A 12,569-nucleotide genomic window follows, 5' to 3' on the forward strand; every position below is an offset into this window, starting at 1 on the left:
GGGGTGTGCGGGAAGGGGCGTGCATGCATTTGTGTTGGTGTCCCCACTCCGCTGCTTGTAATGCCCGTTTACCATCCCAGCCCCAGCTTTTCTCTGTGGCAGACACTGCTCCCCTGAGCCAGGCCAGCCCGTGGTCTTTAGCTGGGTTACATCTTCTGCTCAAATCTGAGCCAGCAGCAGAAGAGCAGTACTGAATCTTGTCCTGCTGCCCTTTATCTCCTCCTGCTGCCTGCAGCAGCTGCGGATCGGTCTCTGTCCCCGTCCCCCTGCCCACTGCAGGGGTTGGGGTGGGATGGGAGGAGGGTGGGATGGAGGAGGGTGGGTGGCCACAGACAATCTCTCTGTTACAGTGTGGTGGATGCGGCGGGAGAATTTGAGCTGTGCTGGGTTTGCCTATGCAGATAAGGGATTGATTCAGAGCTGTAACTGGAGCCTGCTAATCCTGCCCGGCTTTGGAGAGGGAAAACCGCTTCCTGAGATAAGCCAAGAGCCTGGGATTTCTCCAACCTGCTTCAGCATCTCTGCCCAACATCAGCCAGCTTTGTAGCTGGACTGTGAACCTGGCCTGGGGTACTCAGTAGCATGGGGAGGGCACCTGTGTGTGGCCAAAATTTATCCATGCTCTTTGAAAGGAAAGCAAGCTGATAAGGCAGGGCTGATTCCTCCAGTAGTAGTAGTAGTTTGGCTCTGGGGTGATGGGTTGTTTGCAGAGTGTTATTTGGGAAGCAGTGAAGTTGATTTGCTTAATTAGGTGGAGTTGTGAGGATTTGCTTCTTGGTGGGGTGTGGCAAAGGTGGGCTTGAAGCAGCTGTGAACTGGGAGGGGAGGAAGTGGTTTGTCCATGGTTAACTTTAGCTTGTTTTTATTGTTCATGAGCACTTCCAGCCTGCTTTCAGCTGCTAAACCTCCTCTGTTCAGTAATCTGCTTGTGCTGCGAGGGGTTTGATCGCTTCTGAGTGCCCCCAAATTTCAGAGGTGACAATTGCAGCAGGGAGTTCTGCTGCCAAAGCCAATGGGAGATGACCATGGACCTGCAGAGGAGCATCCATGGGTAGGCATAGCTTGGGTCTGGAAAGAGAAAACTGGGAAAGATTTCACATTGATCCACCCTGCTTCGTTAGACTGCAACGCAGCAGTGACCGGGGTCGGGAGTGTCCTGCCTGGCTCAGTTCCTAGCCATGAGCTAAACTGGTCGGCAGGAGCGAGACGCGAGGAGGAAGGACTGGAAAGACGAGCTCATCTGTGTTCATTCAGCTTCCCGGGGAGTCACATTCCTCTGGGGAATCTGTTTTTCAGTAATCACTGCAACATTGCTCCTTATTTTTATGGAAAGGGCTATTTTAGATCATTTTCCAATTGGGAGGGGGTGTGTGTAGGATTTTTTTCTTCTCTGCCCTAATGCGTTTGTGATAATTTTTCAGACCTTTTGATCATCCTGCTGCCAGATCCTCGCTTGCTATATGGCAGCCTGTTTGGCATTTGGGATGGGGTTAGGAGAAAACCGGTGTAGAGTCTTTGCCAGCGCTGTGAAATACGCGTCTCTCTTCTGCAGCTTCTGTGGCACATGCGAACTGCATCTCCTCAAGTGACGGAGAGCTGCTGCTGGGAGCTGAGAAACTTTTTGGCATGTGATAAATTCCCCTCTCCCATTCCCCACACCCCAGAATAATGATGTGAGGGTAATTCAGAATTCTTTTTTTTTTCTTTTTTTTTTCTTCTTTTTTTTCTTTCATTCGGGTTGGATTCAGCAAATAACTCGGACTCTTCCACCTCAGAAAGCTGGGAAGTTAACTGGGGTTTTTAAAGCATATTTGGGTTTTTAATTGACCCAAATTTTGATTTTTTTTTTTTAAAAAAAAGGTGGGTGACAATAGCATGAAATGGGAGGAGACATTTTTGATTGATCTGAATGCAGGCTGCAATGCAAGCTCCCAAAACTGGCGGTGGGTAGGAGGGTTCTGGGGGAAGTGCCCCTGCCCTGAGTATCTGATGGTTCTGCTGATGGTGATGGCCTTGGTTGGGTCTCCATCATGGCTTCTTGGCCACATCTGGAGCTGGCCCCTGGGGCTAGATGGACCATTACTCTGATGTGACTTGCTCCCATCTCTGTGGGCGTAGGTATCTTAAGACAGCTCTGTGGGCTTTATGACCTAAGGGAATGCTTCTCAACTTGTCAAAGCACCTCTCACAAGATTGTTGAAGCACATTGTTTCCAAACAGCCCTCATGGGTGCTCCAGTGTCGGGAGAGGAGGTGGGTTTGTGAGGGTCTGGGGTGGCTTGGCAGTGCTTATGGGTCTAAACCTCTCGCTTGGTTTGTTGCTGGGATTTTTTTTTGTTTGGTTTATGGCTTTGGGCTGTGAAAGCTGGTGACAGAAGCGGCCCATCAGTTTCACAATGTTCCTCCTCCTTTTTCAGGGAAAAAAATAAATAAGTAGATGCACAAAAAGCCATTTTGCCAGCTGAAATTTTCCATGCCTCATCTCGCGGCAGCCTGTTTTGGAAAATCTGAGCAAAAATCTGTTCATCCATTTGTAAGTTTTGGAAAGGTTGGAGTGAGCAGGGGAACTTTTATGTCAATCGTAAGAGAAAAAAAGATCCTGACTTCTCTTTGGTGTGGGTGTCTGTGTATTTGGAAATTCTAGCTTCCGTTTATGTTGGAAGTGGGTGTTGACGTTTAGATGTTGATTTTCTCAGTAGCTTTATGCAAACATGGTGAATACATCCACCTGAGGTATAAAACTCCCTGTGATTACTTAACACAGAAGTGCTCCACCTTGGGAACTGAGATCTTTGATACCCTTTTAACGTGGTCACCACAGACTTTGCCAAGAAGACCTGACGCTGTGGTCTGCCACCTTTGAACAGGTGGTGTGAAGACCCAGCCAGAGGTGCTTTAGAATCCTCCATAAAGCTCTGAGAGTTGATGTATTCCTTGTGAGCACAGGGCCTCAAACGTGCTTTTGTGTTTAAAGAGAAGGTCCAAGTCACCGGATCTTCCTTTTGTGTCTGGGGCTTGCTGTTGCAGAAGAAAGTTGGCTGCAGATATGCTTGCATAGGGGAAAAAAACCACCAACAAACCAGGAATTTAGGTAGGTGCATGAGGTCTGGGGGCTTGTGGCTTGTGCCCATGCCATCGTGGATCAGCCGAGGAAACAAACCCCTCTTCAGAGCTGCTTTGTGGCTCCATGTTATGAACATGAGGAGGATGCAGCCAGCCAGCCGAGAGCCTCTCCATGTGTATGTTCTCAAATAGGAGTCAGGTGGGAATATCTTTGTACTAGGTTCGGTGCTGTTGACCTTCAGCATTGGCAAATGTGGACTCAGGCTCCAGGGAGTATCAAGATCGGCTTAAAATAAGGTGATTAGTGACTGGTTTTGTTAGCAGGGGCGTTTGCTGGCATTGTGTCTGTTTCTCTGTTTGCTGGCTGCTGGTTGAGGTGTAAAACCAAATGTTTAAAGACAACCAGTGAGCTGGTGTGGCTCCCGAAGGTGGAGTGAGCTGGTGTGGCTCCTGAAGCTGGGGCTCCCCGCACCCTGGCGAATGTTACGGGTGGTGGTCACATTGCAAAAGGTAGTAAGGGGGCTGAGGCTTGGTGGGCGTTTCAAAGCCTGGCTGTGTGCCTCATGGGTCTACACAGGGGTTTTGGGGGTCCCAAGGAGGAACTGCTGTGCCTTCATCGTCCCTACGACAGGGGTACCCACTGGCCAGGGAAGGATTTAGGGAAGACCTTGTTCATCCGATGCACAGATGAGGTGTCCATGTTTTGGGGGCAGATGAGAGCCTTGGTGGGGGAGGAGGCATCTCACCCCACTTGTGGCTGTGTGAGGTCAGGAGAGCAGCCAGCCATACTCCACTACTGGCACTGCTGCTCTGGGCATCTCTGGTCCCTCCATGGGAACATCACATCAAAGGCCAGCTCAGACTGGCAGAGCAATCAGACACCTTTCTTGAACCTCTGGTTTTGGGTGGGTTGTTCATTCCCCTCTCCCAGCACATTGCATGCACAGTGGAGGCAGGAAAGAAAACCCTTCTGAAAATCACAACCTAATTACTCCCATCTGCTCCAGCATTGCTTCCCATCTTTGCCTGCCAGGATGCTTGTCTCCGATGCTAAGTAGCACATTATTTTCGATAAGTTGTAATCATTTACTTGAAATCTCCTTCTCCTTTAAAATGTCCCCCTGGAAAGGCAATTCAGCAAGTTGGGAACAGGCAGAAAAGCCCACGAGAAAGTCTGTCCTGAAGCCACCCAGGTCAGGTGGGAGGGCAGCACTCCTCCTGAACTCATTGCAGCCACCCAGCAGGTTTCATTTTAGGGTGGGTTTGTTTGAATGTCTGGCTGGTGGGACCAGCCCTTGGGTGGTGGTGTCAGCAAGCGGAGCTGTAAAGGCACTGCCAGCTCCTGTAGTTGGAGGGGATTTTAACCCTCCAACAGCAAATCTCTGCACTGCCCACCGAAGTCAGTGCAGGGTCAGGGAGCTCAGGTCCTGTGCAGTGGAGCCCTCACGGGCGGCCACGCTGGTTCTGGGGATTTTGTCTTCTGTCATCGTGACCTGGGTGCACTCCATGTTGGTCACTGTGTCTTCTTCCAGGATCACCTGATTGCATCCCAGGAGAGGCTTTCCCCACTGTTCCACCTTGCCTTAGCTTCCTCTGGTGTCTTCTGCTTGGTCATAGCCTTTTCCAGTGTTGTCTGCTTGCTCTTCAGCTTCCACCCCAGACATCCTGGCCAGTACCTAACTGGGGATGAGTGCACACATGTTCAGCGGCACCCAAGGGGAGACGCGACAATGAGAAAGTGGGGGGAATGCTGTACCCCTGCAGCCTCTTGTGAATGGATATATGCCATGCTGGGAGCATGGCTGGGACTGGCCCACACTTTCTGCATCTCCTCAGCCTGAGGACACTGACCACAGTAGGATAAGTCACCCTTTCTAGAAGTCAGGTAGAGCTCGGAGGCTTGAGCATCCTTTTCTGCTGTCACTGCCAAGGCACAGTCTCCTGCTAAGCTGCTGCCATCACTCCCAGTACATTTGATTGCCTTCATGATGTTGTTTTACCTGTGTTGCCTGCAGATCTCTGATCTGGTGGGGTTGGAAGGGTTGGAGAGCGGAAGGGTTGCAAAGCTGAAGTATTTTGGGGCGGCCTTGGCTGTGTGCTCTGCTCCTGCATTGAGCTGGCTCCTCAGATGCAGGAGGATGGAGTAAAGAAGGGAGGGGAAGGTGGTGTGGAGGACCAGGAGGAACCTGGGTACCCTCCTTGGTGGATTTCTTGGGTGTCTTCACAGCCCCCCAGGGTGCAGTCCCTTTTGAAGACACCTGCTAGGACCATGTCTGACGTTTCTTCTGCCCCATGGCACCCACCCTGGTTGCGTGGCTGCCCCCATGACGCTGACACTGGGCACAAGCACTGTGGCGTGGGGACACAGACATGTGTGGGGTACTGGCTGCTTGTCTCCTGTGAACCTGGGGTTGGCTGCTCCGCAGCCATTCCTCAGAAATGCTGGGGTCAGTGGGAAACACCTGTGAGCATCCACAAGCTTTGGCAGCTCGAAGCAGTTTCTCTTCTGCGTCCCTGAATCACAGGGCAGATGTGGAGCCAGGGACCTACTTTCAGCTTTGTCTCCTTCCCTGATCCTCTGAGGCCAGTCCCGCCATGGAGCCAGCCTGGGACTCGGACAATGTCCTCTGCAGACCGTGGCTGCCGTACCTCTCTCAGGAGGAAAAAGGAGCGAGCGTGGGAGCCGGGAGCCATTTCCCAGCTGCTGGAACGGGTCTCCATGACCCTGGCGTGGCAGCGTCCATGACCGGACCTCAGGCTGGTGGCTCGTTGGTCCCCAGCTGCTCACGCTGGTGGCATCGGTGACTGTGCCGTGGCTGTGAGCCGTGGGGCTCCTCTCTTCCCCTCCACGGTCAGCTGGGCAGTGTTTCGTGACAGTGACAAGGGACATGGCTTGGGTTTGCATTTCAGACCCCTCCATATCCCCACATCTGCCTGTGTGTATTTATATTTACGTATAGAAACGCGTTCTGCGGCAGCGGGGCCCTCGGCGCAGGCCCAGCACCATCTAGCGGCACAGGCCGCGGGCTGGGGGCTGCCGAGCCAGCAGGAAAGCAGCCAAGCACAGAAAGTCTTGCAGGAATTTTTCTCCCCCCAGCTGCCAGTCGCTATCTTCCTTTTTGTTCTTCTTTTTGCTTCTTTTCCCTCCCTCTCTTGAAGCAGGAGCAGCAAATGGCGGGGCCTGGGGATGCCGGGGCACGGGTGGGAGCGTGCCTGCAGCCTCCCTTCGCTGCCAGACCACCGAGGATCATTCTGCTTACTTTATTTTGTTGGGAATTTGGCGGGAAAGCTGACACCTTTGGGAGAGTGGGGGGCTTGTCACAATCAGCCACCCAGGCACCGCAGGTCGGATGCTGCCTGTACTGACTCACTCCAAGCCCCTCCATCTGTTTTGTGTGGGACCGTATCCCAACACGGGGGAGGCGGGGTGGGGGTAGCAATATTTGGAGGGTTGGAGCCACCCAGCACCTAGAGCATCATGGCAGGAGGTGCCTATGAGCTAGCAACAGCACTGGTAAGATAACAAAGCAGCTTTTAAATAATCATTTTGTCTTCTCCTAGGCTGAGTGCAGCCTTCCAGGGATAAATTGGTGGCATCAGTTCTCCTTAGCCATGTTGGCCTTTCTAAGTATTTACTTCCTGGCTGTACTCTGAGTGGGCAGCCAAGCCCAGGGTGTCTCTACATGGTCCCCGCCTGGGTTTGGGTCTCTGCTGCGGAGACACGTGTCCATCCGAAGGATGCTCAGGACACGTGCACCCAGTGGGTGCTGGTCCATGTGTGTTGCACGATAATAAAGCTCAGGGGTTATGCAGTGCTTTTCATCAGGAAGCAGCTTTCCAAACATCAACTAATTAATCACTCGTGCCTACCTGTCAGGTCAATGATTCCTGAGATTTTTTATCTAAAAATATTTCCCTTTTGAAATCCAGATGCGCCTGTTTTGGCAACTACGCTTTTGATTTGTTTATTCGGGGTTTGTTTTTAAAACTTATTTATTTATTTTTTTTAACCTATGTAGCTTTCTGTTTGTGTTTGGGCTTTTGATCTGCTTTAATTTAGCATTGGGGTTTTTTTCCTCCCCAGGAAGAACAGGGATTTATTCCTTTTATTTTTCCATACCAAATTAGTCCCTCACCCACAGCCCGTCACCTCCCTGCTCTCCTCCTTTGAAAGATTTGGGCTACCTTTACCTCTTCTCAGAGTTGATGGATTGCAGACCCCAACCCGCTGCCTTGATGAGGTCTGACTTCTCCCCTCGCATTCATCATCCCCGGCAGTGCCGTGGGAAGGCTCCTGCAGTGGATGAGGATGCCGGACCTGTCTCCTCAGGGCTCAGCAACCGGCACCCAGCTCCAAATTTGGCCCCATGCACCCACCCCTCCCTCCGTACACAAGCAGTCCTCCCCAGCATGGAATTACTTATTATTAGCTCTTTTTTTTTTGGCAAACTTAACTGCTGTTGGGTTTTCCCCCCTCTTTCCATTCCCTGACCTTCCCACCTTTGTTGACAGCAAATGTTTTAATCACAAAACCACCGATAAACGCTGGAGCCCTGAAAATAACGATTTCAGTGGAGGCTGAGGCTTTAAAAAAAGCTCTTTCAGTGTCAGCCAGACCTCTCGACAGGGGCTTTTACTTCAGTTTTATACTGGTAATAGCTATATACTTCTCTGACTTAGTTTGGAGTGAGAAAGAACATACTTTGTGGGGTTTTTAGCTGTTCTGGTTTTACTTCTTATTGCCAACTGATTGTAGATTTAAGTTGGGGTTTTTTTAATGATGGAGAAAACTACTCTTTCTTGTTCCTGCTACAGATTTAGGGGGACAAGTTTATCTCAGGTGGGAGCAGGCACGGCTTTATTAAATTCCATGCAGCATTACCCAGCTCCGGATGTGCATGAACGTGTGCTGGGGGGCTTGTAAGAGTGTTTGCAAAGAGCTTTGAGCTCCTATGCTGGAGGAGATGGGGAAGTAGGGCTTGTTTCTCTTAGGAAATGCTTTCTTTGTTCCCTCATCAAGGGTTTATTTTATTTATTTTGCAGCTGCACACATCTGTGTGCATATAGAAATCTTGGGTTATGCTTCTGTGTTCCAACACAGACCGTGGCGGGGGGGAGAGGCATGGGGGGCACGTAGGGCACCTCCATCACTCACACCTGAGCTGTGTCCATTTGCCAAGCCATTCCAGAGCGGTTGGGATGTTCCCATGGGTTTTTTCCAGGAAAGCCCCCGCAGGAGGATGACTTTTACTAGAAGCAATACTTGAGGCAGCGGGTACAAAGGAGGGAGGAAAGTTCTCTCCTTGGCAGATTGCTCCAGGAGGTTTGATTTGGTGTTGTCCCTTCTCTTAGCACGGGCTGGTCTTCACTGGAATGATGAGATTCTTAGATAAACGGTGTTTTCCAAAGAATAAAATACATTTCTTTTACTTGGTTTACTTTTCTTTCCACTGGGTGACTAAAAGCATAGCCTGGCAATCCTTCTCCTTATTTAAATACGGGGAAACTGAGGAACAGTCAGCCCTGGACTCTACTACTTCTATCTGGGGTTGATAGCTGATGCAAACAGTGATCGATCGGGCCATAAGCAACATGTTAGGTGACATGAGAGATCCCTGGGTGGGCTGAAGTTTGGGCTAGAAACTCCTGGCATTTCTGGCAGCAAGAATGGGTGTGGTGGTAGGGTTTTTGATTGGTGCTGCTAGCAGTTTCACTGGGGCTTGGACACTAGAGTGTGGCTTTCTGGATTACCTTTGGTGTGATCTCTCTGCTGGAGCTGCCCTGCTCCTTCTCTGCAGCAGGGAGGGGAGCTGGGGTGTTGCTTTGTTGATGGGGACTGAGCCCCTCTAGTGCAATCTGGGATGAGCATCCTCTTCCCGGCACGACTCAGTCTTTCCTGTCTCCTTTGTGTCTCCTGCAGTGCTGAGCATCCGGGGAGCACAGGAAGAGGAGCCCACGGACCCCCAGCTGATGCGGTTAGACAACATGCTCCTGGCTGAGGGGGTAGCAGGCCCTGAAAAAGGAGGCGGCTCAGCTGCTGCTGCTGCCGCCGCCGCCGCATCGGGTGGAGCCGGCTCCGACAACTCGGTGGAGCATTCCGACTACAGAGCCAAACTCTCCCAGATCCGGCAGATCTACCACACGGAGCTGGAGAAGTACGAGCAGGTAACAGGCTCCTTCACGACGGAGGAGGGATGGTGGTCATGAGTTAGTGGGAGCGGGAGCCAGAACAACTGGGAGAGTTGCCATCCGTCCCGTACTGCCATCCATCCATCCGGTGCTGGCACCGCGGCGTGGATGCGCGCAGCCTGGATCGCTACTGACATCTATTGTTAGGAGCGTGCGGGCAAATGCAAACTGTTGCTTGGTATTGGAGTGAGACCGTGAGCTTTTAGGGCTGGGTTTGTGTGCTGGGGTGTGCCATGAGAATAGGCTTGGCGTGGGGTACCCCTTGGGTTTTCACTTCTCACTCCTCGCCTAATATCTTGCCAGAAATTGGCCCTGTGAAAGGGGAGTCCTCTTCAAGGTGCTGGCCTCAGTGCAAGCAGGTTACCAAGCAAGGCTTGAATCAAAATCTTCATTGAATATTTTTTCTGCTTCAGAAGTTCTTTTTCCAGAGGGGAAAATAAAAAGGGTTTGTTTTTTTTTTCTTCCCAAAAAAGATTCTTAGGGGAAAAAAAAAAAGGAAAGGCTATTTGGGTCATGAGTGCAGCTACTGGTGACGCTGACAGTCGCATGATCGGTATTGCAGGCCAGTGCTCAAAACCAGTTTCCTTCAGACACTTCTGGATATTTTGCAGATGTCTCTCCATCCACGTGGCTTGCTCTCGTGGCAAACGTGGTTTCTACCCCAAGGTTGTGGTTTACAGAGTGTGGGCAAAAAAGCATCTCTCCTTTTTGGGTGCAGGATGGAGTCTGCAGCCAGGGGCCAGGCAGGGTTTCAGGTCTCTGGTTTAATGATGTGATGGGACTGTGAGCCATCCTGGCCCCTGTTTTACCCAGCTGACTGGTGGTGTGATGGGGCTGGGGGATGTCTTACCCCTTCAGATGCCATATTGGCCGAACTGAGGCTGCTGAGCGGTGTGGAGCTACCTCAGATGTGTGCCCCTGGGCTGGAACTGGAGTCAGGGTGGCCAGGCAGGGCTCTTGTGCTGGAGAAGCATATGAAAGGTGTTTTTGCAGAGGGGTGGACAGGGGCCAGATTGGATTTGGTGCTGTCTTCAGCCATTCCTCTAGTCACTCTCTCAAGGCACAGATGCAGGGTGGTGTGGCAGGAGAGACCCCATGTCCCTCACCACCCAAGCCCAAAGAGAGACCCATAAAGGGCAGAGCCAGCAAGGACACATCTTCGAGGGCACAGCCACAGACAGGCTTCAGGGAAGGACCTTCTGTTCCTCTTTTCCCTTGGGCAGGGTTTTTTTGTTTGTTTGCTCTGTTTCTGCATCATTTTTTCTCCCCAAAGGAACACCCAGGTGAGAGAAGCCTGGTAGGGTGGTGAGATGGGTCACCACATCTTTCCTTCTCCCAACCCACCATCGGGAGCAGCTTAGCCCCCGAGTTGCTTTGCGGACAGCTGTGCCAAGCCCCATCCTGGTATCATCACCCGCAGCCCTGCAAAACCAGGGCTCAGCTTTTCTCCCTCTCCCCAGTCCCCTCGTTGATGACTGGGGGAGCTGAGCTCCTGGCTTCTCACGGCGTCTGGCTGCTGCTGTGACAGCACGGCGCTTGCCGGCAATTTTGCCTTTAATGCTCTTTATTTCACGCCAAGAAGAGACGAGCTGAAATTGCTCAGGCATCTGGGAGCAAAGAGGCGCCTGGCTGAGAGCTCTCATAGCCGCCGCTCACCCTGGGAGATGGGAGCTGTCAGCTGAAGCTGGTGATGGGCGATCAGAGGGGCTTCGCTCTCCTTGAGGACATCTCCCTGTTGGGTCTGAGCTGTGGGTGGGGATTCGGCACCTCTGGACCAGTTACGGACAGGTTGTGGGGACAAATGAGGGAGAAACTGCATGGAGGCTTTTGGAATGATAGGCTTGACTTCCTTTCCCTCACCCTATGTCACCAGTCCCCAAAATCAGTATTTCTTTCCCCTGCTAGCCCCTTTTTCCACAGTGTGGGGTGGCAACAGCGAGCAGCTGCCCCTGCCCCAGGAAAACCAGAGGCTTCTTGAGCCATCAGTGTTTGAGTGCTGCTCTGAACCTAGTGTTAGGGGCTTGGATCCTGAAATAGAGGATCCTGTCATACCCATGAGGTGCTTATGGAGATGTAAGAGAGGGCAATGAAACGGCCTAAATTGAGTCTCAAAACCCACCCCTTGTCCCCCTGACTCCTCGTGCCACCATGTGCTCACAGCATGGCGTGGGGACAGCAGGAGCAGCCAGGCAGTGCTGTGCCAGCAGCCAACTAATTGGGATTATTACCTGTTTGCCCTTACTTGTCAGGGCTCCCGCCTCACTAGGGCTTTAATTATTGTTATTTAGCCCTTATCGGATGAGCTAAGAGCGTGGAGCAGTGCCGTGTGTCTCTGGAGGCTGCTCCTGTGAAACTCCAGGAGCTCTGCAGGACGTGTCCCATCTGGACCCCAGTATCACAGCAGGAGTCTCAAAAGGTTCATGGTCCTCCTCAGATACATCTATAGCTCACCCAGTCCCAGTGGATGGGACTTCTTCATGCTTTACATGAGGCCTAGGGCTTCACCTGCCCCAGCTCCATCCATGATCCTTGAGAACAAAGAAAACTGGCTCCTGTGCTTCTCAGCATGTTAGTTAGGAGCCTCTCATGCTACCTGCTTTGGCAGAGGAGGGAAACCTCTCTCTCCCCCAAGAGCCAGCACGTTTCTGCTCGGAGTCTGCACTAAAAAGCCCCAGCCACCGAGACCTCCACGTGTCTCTCCTTCCCTACCAGCTCTCTGTACTATCCTTGACGCCATCGAATGACCTTCCGATCCTGGGGTTTCTTTTGCTTTTCTTGCCATCCCAGGCATGCAACGAATTCACCACCCACGTGATGAACCTGCTGCGCGAGCAGAGCCGGACCCGGCCTATCTCGCCGAAGGAGATCGAGCGGATGGTGAGCATCATCCACCGCAAGTTCAGCTCCATCCAAATGCAGTTGAAGCAAAGCACATGTGAAGCCGTCATGATCTTGCGTTCCCGATTTCTGGATGCACGGTAAGTTGGCTCCACCAAACCCATCCCACCCCACCGTGCAGGCCCAGGAGAGGTGTTTCGAGGTTCTGGACTGAACCTGGGTCCAGCTGAAGGGCAGTGCTTCTTGGTCTTGAGCTGCAGGTGCCGTTTACCTTCCTTTTAGTTTGCTGTGGTTCAGCAAGGAAGGGGACAGTAATTCCATCCAGTGTCTCTGGGAGGCTCCTGGCTGTACCTTGAGAATCGCACGCTGCTGGCTTTGCTGTGGCAGAAGGGAATTCTGTGGCATATTCCAGAAAACTCTGCAATGAGAATGTGTGCTTCAGTTTGGGGATGAAAGCTAGCCTGTTCCTTCTAGGACCCT

General features: G+C 51.9%; 1 protein-coding gene across 3 annotated transcripts in view; it reads left to right on the forward strand.

Annotated features, from left to right (window-relative positions):
- PBX1 (PBX homeobox 1) overlaps positions 1–12,569 on the forward strand; it is a 130,385-nt gene that overhangs the window by 95,056 nt on the left and 22,760 nt on the right. For all 3 annotated transcript variants that reach the window (XM_084266155.1, XM_084266157.1, XM_084266156.1), the window contains exons 3-4: positions 8,983–9,227; positions 12,039–12,229. In XM_084266155.1, the coding sequence (XP_084122281.1) occupies positions 8,983–9,227; positions 12,039–12,229 (436 nt within the window). The remainder of the gene's footprint in view (positions 1–8,982; positions 9,228–12,038; positions 12,230–12,569) is intronic.

This window comes from Gallinula chloropus (genome assembly GCF_964237585.1).
Source record: "Gallinula chloropus genome assembly, chromosome: 6".
NCBI classification, from domain to species: domain Eukaryota; kingdom Metazoa; phylum Chordata; class Aves; order Gruiformes; family Rallidae; genus Gallinula; species Gallinula chloropus.